This window comes from Dioszegia hungarica (assembly GCF_025882075.1).
Source record: "Dioszegia hungarica strain PDD-24b-2 chromosome Unknown MKK02contig_32, whole genome shotgun sequence".
NCBI classification, from domain to species: Eukaryota; Fungi; Basidiomycota; class Tremellomycetes; order Tremellales; family Bulleribasidiaceae; genus Dioszegia; species Dioszegia hungarica.
The window spans coordinates 579,132-596,997 of NW_026515781.1; the positions used below are offsets into that span (position 1 = coordinate 579,132).

At 59.2% G+C, this 17,866-nt stretch overlaps 5 protein-coding genes across 5 annotated transcripts; 3 read left to right on the forward strand and 2 right to left on the reverse strand.

The window, feature by feature from the left end:
- Positions 1-383: 383 nt before the first annotated feature.
- On the reverse strand, positions 384-3,970 carry MKK02DRAFT_30882 (uncharacterized protein; the record flags this gene model as incomplete). The annotated part of the gene is made up of 6 exons (XM_053088160.1): positions 384-2,883; positions 2,929-2,984; positions 3,035-3,108; positions 3,151-3,342; positions 3,391-3,544; positions 3,587-3,970. 6 exons carry the CDS (start codon positions 3,968-3,970, stop codon positions 384-386), a joined length of 3,360 nt encoding a protein of 1,119 aa, XP_052941677.1.
- Positions 3,971-5,398: 1,428 nt separating this feature from the next.
- Positions 5,399-5,957, forward strand: MKK02DRAFT_41532 (uncharacterized protein; the record flags this gene model as incomplete). Its single annotated transcript, XM_053091602.1, has 3 exons — positions 5,399-5,578; positions 5,626-5,753; positions 5,837-5,957. The coding sequence occupies 3 exons, from the start codon at positions 5,399-5,401 to the stop codon at positions 5,955-5,957; spliced, it is 429 nt and encodes a 142-aa protein (XP_052941678.1).
- A 367-nt stretch (positions 5,958-6,324) lies between these two features.
- On the forward strand, positions 6,325-7,674 carry MKK02DRAFT_35641 (GHMP kinase; the record flags this gene model as incomplete). The annotated part of the gene is made up of 3 exons (XM_053089227.1): positions 6,325-6,377; positions 6,462-6,708; positions 6,763-7,674. 3 exons carry the CDS (start codon positions 6,325-6,327, stop codon positions 7,672-7,674), a joined length of 1,212 nt encoding a protein of 403 aa, XP_052941679.1.
- A 1,894-nt stretch (positions 7,675-9,568) lies between these two features.
- Positions 9,569-12,677, reverse strand: MKK02DRAFT_41535 (cleavage and polyadenylation specificity factor subunit; the record flags this gene model as incomplete). Its single annotated transcript, XM_053091603.1, has 8 exons — positions 9,569-10,270; positions 10,305-10,451; positions 10,498-11,004; positions 11,054-11,345; positions 11,388-11,730; positions 11,767-12,039; positions 12,085-12,458; positions 12,508-12,677. 8 exons carry the CDS (start codon positions 12,675-12,677, stop codon positions 9,569-9,571), a joined length of 2,808 nt encoding a protein of 935 aa, XP_052941680.1.
- A 382-nt stretch (positions 12,678-13,059) lies between these two features.
- Positions 13,060-17,840, forward strand: MKK02DRAFT_41536 (uncharacterized protein; the record flags this gene model as incomplete). The annotated part of the gene is made up of 4 exons (XM_053091604.1): positions 13,060-14,758; positions 14,816-16,185; positions 16,232-17,241; positions 17,288-17,840. 4 exons carry the CDS (start codon positions 13,060-13,062, stop codon positions 17,838-17,840), a joined length of 4,632 nt encoding a protein of 1,543 aa, XP_052941681.1.
- Between the last annotated feature and the right edge of the window lie 26 nt (positions 17,841-17,866).

The following is a 17,866-nucleotide window of genomic DNA, read 5'->3' on the forward strand; positions in this document are numbered from 1 at the left end:
GGGGTTCTTTTATCTGACAGTGATCCTTATTATTACGACCGCAGAGAACGTTCCGGTGCCTATGATCGACGGGACGAGAGGCCGAGGTACGAGGAGAGGCCGAGCCGGTACTAGGCGGTCAAGGAGGGAATCAATAAGGAGGAGAGGGGACGGCGAAAAGTATATACCCTGGGTGTTGAGAGGTCATGTACCGTGTAAATAAGCTTCAGTCGCGAGTAGGAGATGCATCGTGTCCTGTTTCTCTTCCCGCGCGCGCTCACCTGAAACTGCTCGGATGGATGACAAAGCGCTGAAAGTACTTTTACACCTGTATGCGTGCGTGACTGACTAACTGACTGACTATCTCCTCCTCAGCTACAACTATCATACATCCCCTCCTCGCCCTAAGTCGACACTGGCGGCGCACTGCTCGTCCTTCCCCCACTTCTCCGCCTCCCTCCCAGCTCGACATCCACAGGTCCACCCAATCCAAACAATCCCATCACTTTCCGACCCGTACTGGCCTCTCTCCTCCCCTTTCTACCCCCTCCATCGCCTTTTGACGATATGTCCGAAGCCCCCGCTTCTTCATTCATAACGACCACTCCTCCCAGCTTCCCTTCTTCTCTGGCCCCGCCTTCGTCACCTTCCCCGTCTCCAGCCGCAACAGTTTCGCCAGTAGTACTAGTCGATCCAGAAGAGAGACCCAGCCCGATACCCGTACCCATGGACCTGGGCGGATCCTCCCTACTCCGCGGTCTGCCCCGCTCTTCCTCTTCGTCATCGGGGCGTCCAGCCTGCTTTCCCCGAATGTCCGTCGGTCTAGCCAAAGAAGGCGATAGCGTCTCACGCGCAGGAGGCGAGAATGGGACAGGATGGTCATGCGGAACATCTAGCGCTTTCCTCAGTACAGCTAGTGCCCGAGGATCCGAGAGCCGGATGTAGACGTATGAGACGGGCCGGGGCGTCTCAGAGGATGAAGGAGGGGAGGTGTATGCCGTGGAAGAGACGGTCGAGTGTGTTCGGCTGATAGGGGGTCTTCTGCTTGTACGGGGCAGACCGGATGTTTCTCCGGCAGCAGCACCAGCACTGGGCCGGGAAGAGGAGGTCGTACTGCTCGTCTCGTCACTCTCGGTCGTACCTTCCTGGATGGACGGGGCGGTATGAGCCGACGGGGCCCTACTTGGGGCACGCGAGTTGAGGCGAGAGCCCGGGCGGGACGGACGATGGACGGAGGTGGACCGAGATTTGGATGGGCGGTCCGATATGACCGGGCTGGAGCCGGAGTCGGTTGGGGATACTTGGCGGCTGAGGGGGTGTGGGGCGGGATGGATAGGTGGGAGAGGTGATAAAGCCAGAGAAGGGGAGACGGGCGGAAGACCGCGGTATGCCCCCGCTGCGGGACCCGGGCCTGAACCGGTACCGGGAGCGGGGAGAGGGCCCATGTGCATCCCTAGCGCGGCGGTCATAGTTGCGACGGTGGGCATACGAGGGGAAGTCATAGCTCGCTTGACGGGCGGCCGGGATCCGCTCCGAGAGGTGGGAGAGGTAGGGTTGGGTACGGCGCCAGGTTTGGAGGTAGGAGGAAGAGGGACGGGCGTGGCTGAGCCGGGAGTGGTCGGAGTAGAGATGATAGGGGATGTATTGCCCGAATCGCCCAACCTGGAGTTGATACTGATTTGCCGCTTGTCCGTCGCGCATGCGTCGACGCTAAAGGTCTGCGCCCTGGGTGAGGTGGGGGACGCCCACCGTCCGCCGGGAGTGCCGAGGGAGGGGGAGGACTCGGTGATCCTCAACAAGGCCTGCTGGAGGGATGCCACGGCGAGGCTGCCCTCTCCGCCGCTGGGGGTAGTAGGGGAGACGGCACCGCTTCGAAGGGCCGTACCGCTCAGATACGCCGGGGCGAGCGAGGCCGACCTGGGAGTGGCGGATGTAGTGGACCGTCGGCGGGCATGAGGGCCGGCGGTGCTGCTTCGTGGTGTGACGCCCGAGGGGGTCCTGCTGTTGGCGCGGGTCTTGGAGCGGCGCGGGGGATGAGTGAACTCGATCTGGGCGTAGCAGCGGATATACGCGGATGGGACGAGCGGGGTGGAAGGGGTGGTAGGTGGGGGATTCCGCGAGGAGGCAGGAACGGACGATGACCGAGGAGTAGTGGACCGGCTGCGGCGGAATAGGGCGGATAGCCAGGGTGTGGGTTTCCCCTCGACCTCGGGCTGCGGGCTGGGCGGGACTGGGGGAGGCGGAAGAGGAATGACAAGCTGCAGGAGCGGGAAGGAAGAGCTGGGGATACAGTGGTAGAGGATTCCGTTGGCACGGAGGAGGTATTTGAGGTACGAGAGGACCCGGCGATCCGACTCGTGCGTGGGATTGGCGAGGACCATTTCGGCCGGTATCCGCCGAGCAGGAGAGGACGTTCGGGAGAGGGACCGCGGTGCTGAGGTCTCTTGAGCGATCTGGGGTTCTTGCGCGGGAAGAAGGGCGAGTGGTAGCGTATACTTGATTTCGGAAGGGATGAAGCTGATTTGGCGAAAGACCGCTTCTCCCTCCTTGTCCCGCTCCGGTCCTCTCTCCACCTCCCAACTCCTCAGTCTCCCCTTCCACTCTTCTCCAAAGGTATACCGCCTGAACTCCTCCATCCGCTTGATCCCATCCATCTCGAGGAACGCCCGAAGACCCCGTCGGACCCGATCCCACTCTTTCGCCTCCTGCTTGTGCTCCTCGGCGGTAAGGGCCCAGTTGACGGCAGGCCGGGCGGGAGGGTAGGCGGTGTCGAGTTCTTGGAGACGGTCTAGGACGCGCGAGGCCATGATGTGGCGAGAGCGGTGGGAGGGGCCGAGGGGAAAGCGGGAAGAAGAGAGGAGGGCGAGGAGGGTTAGCGCAATGCACCAGATATCCAGCTCGGGGCTGGAGATCAGTTAGACCCCATGGAAGGTAGAGAGGTGGACTGACCCGTAGTATGTCACAGCTCCGGGTGGATGGTTCAAGGCATTGACAATTTCGGGGCTCTGCTTATCAGCTTGGTGGTCTCAGTGACTCTGGAAGAAAAAGGACGTACGTGGAAAGCTGGGCTCCCGCAGCATGTAGTCAACTTTGGCTCACTCGCTGAGAACTGGGTAGCCAATCCAAGATCTACTTGTCAGCTTTGTCTATACGCTCCCAAGCAACACCTACCTAAAACGACAATATCACCCGTCTTGATGTCCACCAAGACATTCTCACCCTTCAGGTCCCGATGACATACCCGCCCCCGGTGCATACAGTCCCGCACGACACTGACGAGCTGGTCGAGGATGTACGCTGCGCGAGAGGGACGGAGCGGGAGGGGATGAAGATGGAGCGGGATGTGTGTTGCGGCGTATTGCTCTAATTGGGTTAGCTAGTCCTTGCACTTTGTGTTCGAAGAAGACTTACCGATAAGGTAGAAGTGGCCTTCGGTGCGGATCCAGCCTTCCACGCCAACCAAACAAGGGTGTGGAGGAAGCTGGGCGAGAAGAGTCGGTTCTCGCAGAAGGCGAGCTGCGATAAGGGGGTGATGTGGGTGTAGGGGAGTATGCTTGAGTGCGTACTGCTATATCAGCCTCCGCTCTAACGATAGACAGCGACGTACCAGCTTCCCATCCGGCCCAGTCACCTTGTATACGGAGCTGAACTTTCCCCGCCCCAACAGCCCCTCAGGCGCTGGCAAGAACGCATAGTCCCCTATGCCCCGTTCGAGTAGGGCATCCGCGCCAGACGGTCCCACTTCGACCTGCTCCTCCCGTACTTGACTCGCGTCTTGCCATTCTGGCGGCCATTTGACTAGCTTGGCGCGTTTCCTCTCCCGCGATCGGGATGCGGAGGACGGGCGGAGGCGTGCTGGTGTCCTGGAGCGAGACCGCGGGCCGGTGAGGGAAGAGCGCTTGGATGGGCCAGATGTGGACTGGCCGTGCACGAACAGGGTACCCGCGCCGGGGTGCTCGGTCTCGGACGTTCCCCTCGAGTGGGGCGGCATGCTAGGCAATCTTGGCAGTGGGTGGTGATGGTGTCAAGCGGACTTTGTTCAGGCTTTCCAGATGAGAAGCGGTGTCGTGGAGATAGCCTCGCGTGTAGGGTGTGTCGCGTCGAGTAGCTCGCGCTCTGTCGGCCGGCGCGGTGCTGACTTGAGGCCGAAGTCTGAGCAGTCACGAGTCAGGAAGTATGAGTATGAAAGCAGCATCGGTACCATCCTTGTCTTGGACCTCCTCGCTTCAGTATCTCCATCGCTGAGGCTGAGCTCAGCTCGCAATCTAGCCCCAGCGGGCCAGGTGGACCTTGCCATGCCAGCATCCGCGTCGATCCTTGTGCAAGCGACGTCACAATATCGCTCTACAGCCGCACCGAGCTCCACATCCCCGCAGCGCCACAGCTCTTATCTTTATCGTTTGCAGAGTAGACGCTGTTGTGATTGGCGCGGATGTGCGTGTGACGAGGTCTGGGCGGAAAGATAAGAGCAAGAGGCAGAGATAAGAAGTACGGCACGCTGCGCCACACCTTCCGACACCGGCCGGATCATCCCGAAACCACTTGAATGATGTCATGAGATATCGCCGCAATTCTCCGTGTCGGCGTTTCTTCCTACTCATCTACTCATATCCTGCTGTATCGGCATGCCAACACGAGACACAAGACGGAGTTCTGCGGGATTACAGAGTATCGCGTTTCGGCATGGTCGGCAGACAGCTGAAACACATACAAAAGGCTCTCTGCATCGCGCCGTCCATCAACCTCTCATCCTCTGGTCGAAGCATGTCCCTATGAAGCAAGCGCTGCTCCTCCTGACGCATCCCGGCTGTCTTATCCTGTAACGCTCAGAACGGACCAATGGAAAGAGGAACTAAGAACAAGGCGAAGCGGATCAGGCGGGGTCGCAGCGTCACCGAAAACAAAAGGCACCTATGGCTAGACAAGCACTGCGCCTTTTGTTCTGCCATCTGCTACCCCGTGGCGCTGACGCAAGCTGAAACATGACGAAGTCCACTGCTCATCGTATAGACATCGCTTTCTCGTGCCTGCAGATCAATCGCCACGAAGACAAAAGGCCATTCCTGACGTTCCTCGTTTCACCTGTTGTCCTTTCGTACACCTCCATCTCCCCTTGCCGCTGGAAGGACTTGAAACACGACACTCCACACAGCATCAGCAAAGTATGCTCCATGCCTCGCACCTCCACCGCAGCGTCAGTACCCACTAATCTGCTGAAACGGCCAGCCCCGTCCAACACGGGGGTGGCTGGCGTTCCAGGTCCGAATCAACAGATGTTGTCCACCTCGGACAGCACCACTGATCCAGGCCTATATAGGATGCATCCCTTTCACCCTTCTCATCCCCATCCAATCTTCCCTGTGCATACCTTCACCCACCCAATCACACTTCTTACCACCACCGCCCACAAGCAACCACAATGTTCCCCCGCCTCGTCTCCACCCTCGTCGTCGCCCTCTTCGGCTTTGTCTCACTCACCTCCGCCCTCCCTCTCGGCCACCGCTCGGAGCCCCTCCGCTGGCGCACACCCTTCGGCAAGCACCTCGTCGCTGACAGTCTTGTCGAGCTCGAGTGGGAAGGTGGATCGGGCAATGGGTACGTAAGTCGATCCGCTTTTACCGCTTGAGACCATTCGCTGACTTGTAGGATGTCTATTTTATACCTCAATGGCCTGGGAGTACCGACATCAAGCATATCGGGATCGCCCAAACAAAGTCAACATCTTTGAAGTGGAGGGTACCGAGGGCGGACGCTTATCCCGACGACACCACATTGTAAGTCTCGCTCAACTTTGGCCCCTACCCTATCCACTACACTACCCTCTTGCCCTCCGCGTTGATCATCGCTGACTTCCCAGCATCCTCGTCGTCCGAGACCAATCCCCTTCCACATCCCCCAACTCCAAACGCAGCACCGTCTGGTACGACCACACCTCCACCCTCGAGCTCACCAGTATGGCTCTCTGGCGGCGTGCATGAGCGGGCACTGGCGCTGGCGCTAGTGGTAGTAACGACCGGGGAAGAAGGGGCGAAGCTTGATGCGGATCCTCACGATAGAAAACATGTAGCCATCAGTAGATACGGACATTTAGATAGATTTTTCGATAGTTAGGTAGGGTGCACTGGATGCATAACCCCCTTGGACAGCCTTCCCTTGGCTCCTCTGCTTCAGTTCCTCGTCTCCGGTGTAGCATAAGCTGGAGGCCTGACTTCATAGCATGGGTCATCGCCACGTGAGGCATGGGACGAGCCTTTCTTTGCTTTGGATCCCCAAAAGTTGAGTCCAGTCGCGCTCAGACTGTTGACTTTACCTTTTTCTCTGCATACATCATCACACTTCTGCAAGATGCCTACCTACGAAGCCACCTCCACCGCGCCCGTCAACATTGCAGTCATCAAGTAGGTCATGCAACCCTCTCTTCGGCTGTTCGCTTGACGCGCTCGGACACGCTTGACAACACCGCACAGACCGCTAATTCACAGGTACTGGGGCAAGCGCGATACCGCCCTCATCCTCCCTACAAACTCCTCGCTCTCCGTCACGCTCGACCAGGACCACCTCCGCTCGCAGACCACCTCGCGATGCGACGAGTCATTCGAGAAGGGGGACAGGCTTTGGTTGAATGGGAAAGAGGAGGCGGTCAAGGCGGACGGGCGATTGGGGGTGTGTATTCGGGAATTGAGGAAGATGAGGAGTGAGGTCGAGCAGGGAGATGAGAAGCTGCCAAAGGTGCGCGCTATTGCGGTCGTGAATGTGGAACACAGGAAGTAGACTGATTCCCAGCTGTCCCAATGGCCCCTGCGCATAGCCTCATACAACAATTTCCCTACTGCCGCCGGTCTCGCTTCGTCCGCATCCGGCCTCGCCGCCCTCGTCGCCTCCCTCGCCCAGCTCTACGAGCTCCCCCAATCCCCCTCCCTCCTCTCCTGCATCGCCCGTCAAGGCTCTGGCTCGGCCTGTCGGTCCCTCTTCGGTGGCTATGTCGCCTGGCGCGAAGGCACCTCCTCAGACGGGTCCGACTCACTCGCCGAGGAGGTCGCGTCCCGGGACCACTGGCCCGAGATGCACGCCCTGATCTGCGTCGTTTCCGATAAGAAGAAGGGCACGTCCTCCACTTCCGGGATGCAACGGACGGTCGAAACTTCCCCTCTGCTCCAACATCGCCTCACCCTCGTCCCCGGCCGTATGAAGGAGATGGAGTCGGCTATCGCTTCTCGGGACTTTGACGCCTTTGCGGCGCTCACCATGGCCGACTCGAACAACTTTCACGCGGTCTGCCTGGACACCTCCCCTCCCATCTTCTACCTCAACGACGTCTCGCGCGCACTCATCGGTCTCGTCGAGGAACTCAACCGCGCGAGCAAGGAAGCGACCGGACACCTCATTGCGGGGTACACGTTCGACGCGGGACCCAACTGCGTCATCTATGCCCTCGAGGGCAACATTGCCACGGTGATCAGGGCGGTGCAGAGGTATTTCCCGACCGAGGCGGCGTTCCCGGATCCGTTTGGCGTGCTGGGAGGGAAGGAGGCTGGGGAGGTGGATGTCAAGGGGTTCAATGTCGAGTGGAGCTCGGCGTGGGACAAGGGGAGCGTCAAGAGCTTGATTCATACGCGGGTGGGAGATGGGCCGAGGAAGTTGGGCCAGGAGGAGAGTCTGTTGAAGGAGGATGGGACGCCAAAGACTGTGGTCTAGGGCTTGGACCGAGGAGATTGCGGACCGGAGGGAGAGAAGGGAGGGCATAGGGAAAATAATTGGGTCTATAGCCCTATTGCATGGTATCTGCTGGTCAATTGCTCTCAACTACCCTTTAATCGCACCAGCTGCGTTGGCGTTCGATACAACAGAAGGAGAGGCAACGAGGAGACTACTGATACATGCGCAACAAGCAAAGATGGCTATGACTACTGAATACAGATAAGATTCGACAGACTGATGATACAGATTTCCGTTTGATTTACTTCTTCCTCCTTCTCCTCTCCTCTCGATTCGACACCGCCTATCTCGGGAGATAGGGGCCACGACTCATTAACATGGGCTTAGGCCCGGGTCATGGTGTGCCCCGACCCGCTCTGCCTCGCCGCAGCCGCCCGGCAGATCTTGTTACGGAGTGACTGGTCCGTCCACTGCATGGCGTACTGGTTGGAGCGGAGCTGTTGGCCAGGGGTGTTCTGCTGGGATTTGACGGCGGAGGTTGCGGAGAGGCCAGTCGAGGGTCTGGGTTGTCAGTCAGGATCATCGCAGAGGGCATGGAGGGCAAACGGGACAAGACGGGCGGGGCAGGTATCTGCGTATTGCGGAAAGTAAGGATGGGCTCATAGAGCGAAAAGTAGGACTCACGCAGATCGGCAGAGATAGTTGAGGCGCTTGATACCGGCCACCTGGGCAGCGGAACGGACGAACGAAGGTGAGACTGCCATGATCAGATTGATATTCCCGATGAGGTAGATGAGCAGACGAGGAAGGGGACGAGGTGGGGATGGAGACCTTGTACTCACCCATAGTGCGAGAGTTGGGAAGGAGAAGCTGGAACGCGGAGAGGCTATGAAGGGATCGCGTGCTCGAAGGAGGTCCGAGGAGATTAGATCGAGTGGTGTCTCAGACTGGGCGTTCCTTTGGTTCCCTTTGAGTATGGAGCGAGGCAGATGGAGTACTGGAGAGGAGTCAAGGGGGCGAGCCGATGCAAAGCTAAGGCTACAGAAAGTGAATGGATCACACGATACAGCAACTAGAGACAACGCGAGGGTGTTTTGGCAGATGGTGGGGGAAATTCCAACCAAGGGGGGGGGAGGATCGAGGGCCACTATATACCGCCGCGGTGCCTGACTCCTACATGTCAGCTTGGCTCGGGAGACGTTGCCGAGCTCCGGCACTCGCATCGACGTCCGACGGCGCCGACAGCGTCAGCGGGCAAGCTGCAAGCGGACTATAGTGGCACCGGACCAATCGTATCCCTGTGACGCACAAAGAGGGACCCCGTATCTCCCCCTTCTTCTCGGCAGTGTACCAAAAGATTATGAGACAGGCACGCATCGCGGAAGGGCTCACAAGGGCACAAGGCGGAGGAGGAGAGACATTTCTCGGTCCGTCGGAGAAGAAGAGAGAAGTGGGGCCGCGGCGAAGCTCGTGGACGTCAGAAGTTACGGGAAAATGACGCTGGTGGATGTCAGCCGTAGGGAATAAGGTTTACTGGATTCCCCGGTTTCAGGACATGTTTCAGGGCGATTAGGACTTGTTAGCAAATTCAGCGGTTTAGGGGTTAGCGGAATCAGAATTGAGGGGTACAAGTATTAGCAAATCTTGCGCCAAGAGAGGCAAGTGGTTAGGTGGACCCCAAAAGCTAATTGATCTAGTCCGCAGGTGAGAGTGGCGGTTGGTTGTGAAGTGGCGGCGAGTAGCCAGGCTCCTATGCAACAGGGAGCTTGTTCGAGTGAGAGAGAGCGTGTAGGGCCTGGGTCAAGCTACAGGGTAGCTGATGTCAGGAGCAACATATGATACTTTCAGATACGCTCTCCCGTCCGGTCGTCCCCCTCGACTGTCCGTCTATATCTCCATCGCATCAACTGCTCGGAGCTCGCTCACTCCCGCGTCAAGCCGCCGCCACCATCGCCAGACTCCCATACACCTCCTTCCTCACGGCAAAGTACACCTTCCCTACGCTGCCCTCGAGCACCACCTCTCCCTCCGCGAGCTTCCGTACCGCGACGATACTCCCGGGCTTGACGTCCGCCTCGGGATCGGCTGTACGTGCCGCCACGCCCGGACCGCAGATGATGACACCCTCTCCGGCGAACTCTGCGGGTATGCCCGCGGCGTTCAGACGGGCCTTGAGTTGTGCGAGTCGAAGATCGCCGACGAACAGCGAGCCAGGTAGCGATTGTGCCGTTTTTGAAACTGACGAAGCCGAGGCGGGGATGGGCTCGACGAGAGCGAGCTCCTGGTCCGGCTCCTGCTTAACCATGATGTCCGCCTCGGCCTCCTTCTCCTCTACCGCTGCGACGGGGATCGCCTCCAGCTTGACATGACTGGCTTCCAGGGTCGGGACGGTCGACCCTGCACCGAGCGAGATCCGCCCGTCAATCATGACGACCTCATAACCCTCGAAGCGGGCCCATTTGGCCGCGAGCGTAGAGGTGATGCTGTCCCCGAGATTGAGCGAATAGGACTGGACGTGCTCGCCGATCGTGATGGTCTCGTTGGTGGAGGGGGCGTAGATGTCTTTGGGGGAGAATGAGGAGGCAAAGAAGGAGAGGAGGGATTCGGTGGTGGATCGGGAAGAGCGGACGAGGATCTGAGCATCAGCTTGGCGTACGAGGTAGACATACCAATTTACGAGGCTGGATATCCGAGATGATCGTCTTGATAGCTTGCCCATCGTGCAGACCGTCCATATCGACGTAGAAGATGGACGCTTTCAGATCGACAGTGACCATCTCGGTCACGTATTTTGATGGCGGTTCTGGTGGTGCTTTCTATCCTCATCAGCCCAGTCCCCTCTTGTCCGCGCGCAACACTCACCTTCTTCTCATCATCCACGACCTTGCGCCTCTTGGCTTCCCTAACTTCCTCCGTCTCGCCCTCCTCCTCAATTTCTCTCCCTTTCCGGACCCACTGTCCCACGTCCAGCCCCTCCCCATACTCATCCACCTTCCGCCCCATCCTGGTAATAAACGGGAACATCCTGAACCTCGTCATCCCTCCGCCGGCTGCTCCATCATCACCGCCCTTAGCCCTCTGCCGCGTCTGCTGACCCTTCACAAAGATATCGAAACTCATCTGCTGCGTCGAGTCCGTCTCGCCCGCGTAGGCGTTGGCGTTCGTTTCGGGTCGGCGAGCAATGATGATCCCGTCGTCTGGAGTCCCTTCCGATTCCGACTCAGAGTCCGTATCGAGGTCGTCGGCTTCAAGCATTCGGCGCGAGCGATCAGCGGCGGCTTTAGAGGCGGCTTCGCGCTCCTTTTGGAGACGCTCGGCGTCCATAAAGTCCTCGAGCTCGGCGCCCATGAGCGGGACCTTGGAGTTCATCTGAAGATCAGCTATGTTCGATTAGGCTCGAATATCCACGTCAACTGACCTCGATCCCAAGCTGCTCAGCTGTTGACGAGGGGTTTCCTATTCTTCCTCGGCCCCACCTGGCCGTCTCTGCCTGCTCTCTCTCCCATGATTCGAAGAGTTCGCGCGTGAGCGAGCCCTCCTCCCCTCTATTCGTGAGGAGCAGGACATTCCCCTCTGTCGACGCCATGACGGTGAACAGCCATCTCGAGGGTCCATGCGACATGCTAGGCGGAACAGCGAGGACGACTTTGGGTCGGCTGAGGGGATAGGCCTGGATGAGGTCTGTTGGTGTAGCAAAGAATTGCACGTGCCTATCGCATCAGCTCGTGCCGCACCAACAAAGACCATCATACTTGAAATCCAAAGCGCCAAACTCCGAACCAGTCTCCACGCGCTGTTTCCGCTTCTTCCCGCCCTTCCGCCGTTCCAGCACATCCGCCTCGTGTGTCCCTCCCAGCTCGCGCACTACTCCGCCCATCCACTCAATCAGGCTCCGCCCGAACGAGAGCATGTCCAGCGCTGAGCGACTGACGACGCATAATGGATGTGCCCATTCTTTGGCACCGCGCTGGCGATTCGAGAGCTGTTTGAATGTCCAGTGCTGGTCGAGGAGTACGAGGAGCTCGAGGAGACGCGGAGAGGGGTCGGAGGGCATAAGTACAGAGTGATTGGTTTCCAGCGTTGATGTGATGACGTCTGGACTGTCAGAGTGTACCAAGATAAGGGACATACCTAGTATCGCCGCTTCCCTGTCTTTGCGCTTCGGGTTGATAACCTCCCCTCGCCCCGCCTCCACAATCAACAGATCAGGCCTGATCAGACCCTCGTCATAGCCCATCTCTCCGCCATGTCGGCCCATGATCCCATCGAGATGTCTTTCGGAGGTGTGATTAATTCCCAATGCGTACAGAGCGGTTCCGGATGTCGGCGAACGTATCTTGAATAGCGTTCCGCCCAGAGTATGTCCGGAAGGATAGGAAGTGAGAAGTAGGTGCGAAAGATTGCCTAGCCATCAGCTCGCTACCCCTGTACAGGGCCGTAAGAGCTCACCTCCAAGATGCAATGGCTGATGGTATCGGACAGGCTTTATCCAGTCAAAAGCCTCATGTACTTCCTCCACAGTCGGCACAAATGGGCCCTTCAACGGCTTCTTTCCCTTCTCCACTTTCTGTACATCCCCCATTGTATCGTCCCCGTCTTCCTGCTTCACTTCGCCTGAGCCCTCCTCCTCAGCAGATCCAACTTTGACTTCGGACCGCCATCCCTCAGCTTCGGTCAGACACACCACTCGGCCCATCTCCAATGTCGGCTGAGTCGCGTAGACGGGACATGTAAGGCCCCAGTGTGCTCGGGCGAAGGGGTAGAGGCCTATGTATGAAGTCGGGGTATGCGAGAGGAGGACGAGGGATAACGTCGGAGCAAGTCTGGCAAGTCAGCTCCTCTCTGGCAATTCAAGCGGTGAACTAGGCTCACTCCCGGACTTTCTCCTCATATGACCAGTCTCCACTCGCCGCGCTCGCTCGATAATCCCTCTGGCCCATGTCCAGGAGGATCCTCGCCTCATCCACCTCGAGCAGATAGCATACCGGCTCCGAGGTGGAAGACGAGGACGCCGAGGCGGATAATGGAGTAAGAGTGATCATTCCGGCGGCGGTCTCGGCTCAGGGTGCTCGATGATCGGGCAGCAGATGTCCTCCTCGTCTACTCGAGGGTATGAGGATGGAGTCTATCGAGGTAGAGATGCAAAGGGATAGATAGATGACCAGCTTTCCCGTGACTTTCTCAAACTCAACCGTGCCTGAATTTAGGTTTCACACCTTGGAAACGTCCTTCTCACTCTGTCATCAACACCTTCTCTCTCTAGCATAAGTATACGACCCAGACGACCCGCACGCTCCCTACAGAACAGCGACGACCTCAACAGAGCTGCCTGCAGGCGTCATGAGTGACGCGTAGAGCCCACTCCAGCTCGCATCAGCCATCAAGACGGTCCTCGCACCGCCTTCCTTCCCCTTCGCTGCAGCTATGTCAGCCTCTCCTACGCCCTACTCAGACGCTGCGGTCGCCACGCCGCCCAGTGCAGCTGAGGTCCGCTCCCAGGCTATAGCCAAGCTCAAGCGAGCGGCCTCTTTGCCGAGGCAGACGAACGGTAGACGTCCCAGCCAGGGGACTACTCCGCAGCCGGACTTATCGCTCGAGCGCAATGGGTCTTTCTCCACTCCGGAGCGTCACCTCGACGCAGAGCATCCAGAGGAGGTGCTGTCCCCTTCACCTACCGTGGGGACATTCGACGATAGCCCTTATCACCCATATATGAATGGCGGGGCGTCCCTCCAACGGTCCGCTTCAGCTTCCTCGTCCTTCCATATACCCACCCCGCCTCATCTCGCTGGCTATAATCAAGTCGGCACCCCGCTGTCCATACCCCTTTCCGGAGACTCCCCTACGCGCGAATGGTCCTCCGCCCAACTCACCCCATCCTACTCCGCCCCATTGACAGTCCCCGTCGGTCATCCCGTTTCTGGCCGGAACACTCCGAGTCCCCTTCCGACGCTGGGCGAGCTCCGGACGCTTCAACGCTCCAATAGCGCCGCCGCGCGCGCGAGGGCGATGGACAAGTTGACGGGTGGGAGGGAGACGCCGGCATTCGAGGATCAGGCGTTGGATATGACGCCAACTCGGCCGGGACTGCAGCGGGCAGACTCGCTCGGCGCGCCGAGGATGCTGGCTCCAGCTGGAGCGGCGGTGGTGAAGCCTGCACTGAAGGCGGATCATCCCCCGGTGGCGTTTGTGGATCCGAAGCCAAGGTTGCAGAGGAGTTTTACGGTGGGAGGGAGCAATATGGGCGAGGAGAGAAGAAGCGCGGTAGGGAGGAGGATGGTGGCTAGGTTGGGGGAGAGGAAGCAGGCGAGGGAGACCGAGGAGAATGAGGTACGGCAGCTGTGGGAGGAGAGGAGGGCGGAGGTGCAGCCTGAGCAGCACGCGGAGCAAAAGGAGGGATCAGAGGATGACCGAGAAGAAGAAGAGTCAGAATCGGCGGAACCAGAGCGGGGATACTACGAGAACAGCACAGACGAGGAGGAAGAGGAAGATTACGACGAGGAAGACCAAGCACCAGTCGTGCCTGGCCTCGTACGCTACTCGCCCACCGAACCCCCTTACCCCGGCCTCGGTCCACGTCACCGGGACGGCCAACTCGGTATACCGGTCGATGACCGTCCATCCTCACGTACCACCCAAATCTCCGAGGGTGATGCCTTCGAATACGAGTCTCACCTCCGCCGGAGCTTGTCGAGCCGTACAGCTCGCGGCGCAGTCGGGACTGTTACCGAAGCTCTTCCCGCTGGCCCTTCTCGCCAAGCCAACCACAACGATGTGGAGCAGCTACACTACGCCGATACTACCCAAAACGGCGGAGGCGGGGCCGAGACGCCCTTCTATACCCCATCGACAGAGGCACCGTTTTATGACCTCCAGCCACCAAATCTACCATACGCTACGCCTTCAAGGCATGTCGCCCGTGGATCGGACGGGACGGATTCAACCTATTCGCCTGGCGGGGACTCGACGCTCTCGGGCGACGGGCTGCAGTCCATGATGTTTGTGATGGGAACGGGAGGGCTGGATCATGGGATTAAGAGGGAGACGGGGGGATTCCCGGTGGATGTGTCGGAGAATGGGTTGAGTAACTGGGGGACGCCAGCGAAGGATCATGAGTCTCACCGTAAGTTAGATCTCGGGTGACCTTCTTGGTTCTCAGGATATCAAGCTGACCAAGCAGACTACAATCACCCTTCCACATCCTCCTCTATCAGCAGTCCCACTCCTGCGACCCACAATCCCCCTCCGAGCGCATTTGACAACACCGTCACTCCCCTTGAGCTCTCCGCCCGATCGTCCGTCATGTCATGGGAAGAGCTCGGCGGGGATGCGGACCGCGAGATCCCCAGTGATGCTCAATACTCGCAACACAAAAAGGCCGGCTCGATGTCTAGCAAGGTCGGGCGGGTCGTCAAGGGCGCCATGCGAAAACGGAGCCAATCCCGCTCTTCTACGGGAAGCACCACCTCCGTCCCCCGATCGCCCAAATCCCTAGGCGAAGCCCTCTCGGTCGCCGTCCAGTCATTCAGCAGTCGGCGGGGATCCGCATCCAGCGTCTCCCCTTCGCAGGCGTCGGTGGCGCGCTCGTTCGTCCGCGGATCACCTATGAGCCCGCAGGGCGAGTTTGTGCGGCATCAGCCCTCCGTCAGCTCGTTGGCGCCATCCCTGCTGGATGAGTCGTCGGCGAACGGGCTGTTGTTGCAGCATCAGCTCTCGAATGATCCTCAGCCGATCCTAGAGATGCCCCGCGCAAAGATGGACGATCCGCGCGTCTTCAACTCGAAACTCTCGCCGTTCCCAGGTATCGAGCCGAAGAAGACGGTGGCCAATGGTCTGGCGGTCCCGGAGCAGCCGAGATTGCTGCATCAGTCGTCAGACTCGGCGGTACCTACTCAGCAGCGCGTGACGCCCCAAGTTCCGGATTCGATTCACTCGTTGCCGCTTCCCCCACCTGCCCAGCCGCAGCCGCAGTCGCAGCCGCCGTCGCAATCATCGAAGCGGGACAGAAGGGGGTCGGATGATAGTATAGGCCGGAAAGGATGGCTCGCCAAGGCCAAGGCGTTCGGCGCGGGAACGTCACCTCGGTCCTCGGGCGGAAACACGTCCCGCAAATCGAGCATCACCGACCAGTGTCACACGTCCATCTCGCGGCTGTCGCCAGAAAAGAAGCATGCGGCATTCGTGGATGAATCGGATCCGTTCGCGGCTCCTCGGCCACCCTCGGTCAGTCGGTCCCGCGCGGTCTCGCCCAGCGTGTCGACGGTGGCTGAGGGGAATGAGGAGGGGCACCGCCTGACGCAGTTTACGGTGCATCGGAGCGCGAATCAGACGCCGGTGCATCCGGTTATTGAGGAAGAGGGTGGGGCGGAAGCGACGAGCAAACAGGAGACGAAGCGGCGAAGTCTCCCGCCGAGGTCGTTGGAGATGCTCGGGAGGATGGATGAGGTGTTGGCGCTGGGTCCGGATGATCCGGCCAGACCAGAAATACTGGATGATCCGCCGAGGAAGCTGTTGTTGGCTACGCAGGTCTTGCAGGTGGTGGATGCAAATGTAAGTACAGCTGCATACCGGCGTAGGAATTGAGCTGATATCGTAGACTGTCAAAGATCGATACCTCCTGCTCTTCAATGACATCCTGGCGATCTGTAAACCCATCATCGAGAGCGGTCCGTCAGCCAACCTCGACATGCGCTTCGTCGTCAAGTCGATCGTGTCCCTGGACAAGCTCCAACCTACCGGCTTTACGGATGATGGATCTTCTCCTACGTCCAGTCGGGAGGGGCTCATCAAGGACTTTGTCCACCGGTTCGCTGAGGACCCATTTGCGGCGTGCTCGTTCCTCATCGGCCAGTCTCAATGGAAGGACGACCTCGCTGGACTTGCCAGGACCCTCCTCCGTGTACCAGAGCTCGACAAGACCCAGCTCGGCCTCCTTCTCGCATCCGAGACGGCCATCCTCCACGTGTATCTTGACACACTCAACTTACGTACCGTCCATATCGACGAAGCCCTCCGGACCCTTCTCCTCTCCCTCCGCCTTCCTTCGAACCCCACTTCCGCCGAGCGCATCCTCACCGGCTTCGCGTCGCGCTACTACGCCGCCAATGCCCATGACGTACCCTACGACCTGGAACGCACACACTCGCTCGTATCAGGCATGATGATGCTCACTGATTCCATTCACGATGGGGCATTCGGGTTCGGCACCCATAATCCCGGACTCACCGTTACCGTCTGGATAGCGGCATTCGGGGAGCGAGATCCAGATCGACTCGTGGGCGCCGACCTCCTCCGGTCGATCTACACGTCGATTCAGCGGATGCCGTTCCAGGCCCCGATGGGTGTGGAGGCGGAGGAGGAGGCCAGGCCAGTGCGGTTCAGCCCGGAGAAGCTGGCTAGTCGGTTGACGTACAATGCCTGGTCTGAGCCAATGACGATCTCTCTTCCTGCGGCGGATGCGGACCTCCAGGTCAGGCTGTATGGGGAGGGATTGGAGGTGGAGCCGGCGGTTTTGGACTTCGCGAGGAGTAAGGAGGCGACGTTTAGAGTGAGAGGGACGAGTCTGGGAGGAAAGACGCTCATACTCTCTCGAGTGGGCAGGAACGCGTAAGCCCCTGAGTCGACTTGTTTTGACATTGAAGCTGATGTGTAGTCCTCTTTATCCGTCGCTCAGTATAGCCAAGACCTTCCACGTCGAACGGGCATTCATGAAGCACACTTTCCACCTCGCTTTCGCCACCCCCACGGGCCTCAAGCGGCGGTACTGCTTCTCCCTCCCCGACGCCGAATTGCGCACCAAGTGGGGCGTCCTCCTTCCTCGTCAAACGGCAATTACGCGGCAAAAGAAAAGTACGCCCGCTACGACACCGGGGCAAAAGATCAGAGCGGCGGCGGAGGCGGTGGCGCTCTTGGTGTTAAGGGATGCGTTGATATCGCCGTCACCATCGGTGAGGGGGAGGGCGGAACGGTCAGGCAGTGTCAGTGCGGTTTATCCGAAAGACCAGCAGAGGGGCGAAGGGGCCAGGAAGGGGGAGTTTGAGAAGCATGAGCATGGCGCAGGGTGCGGAGCGGGGACTAGGGGGTTCATGGGGGATACGACGGGGAAGGAGGTCGTTTTGGTGTGCAGGCAAAATTCGGTCTTGCCGAGTATGCTGGAGCTGCTTCAGGCGGGATCAGAGACGAAGGATAGAGGGGAGCGCTTTTGAACTTGACGCCGACGACGGGGTATAAG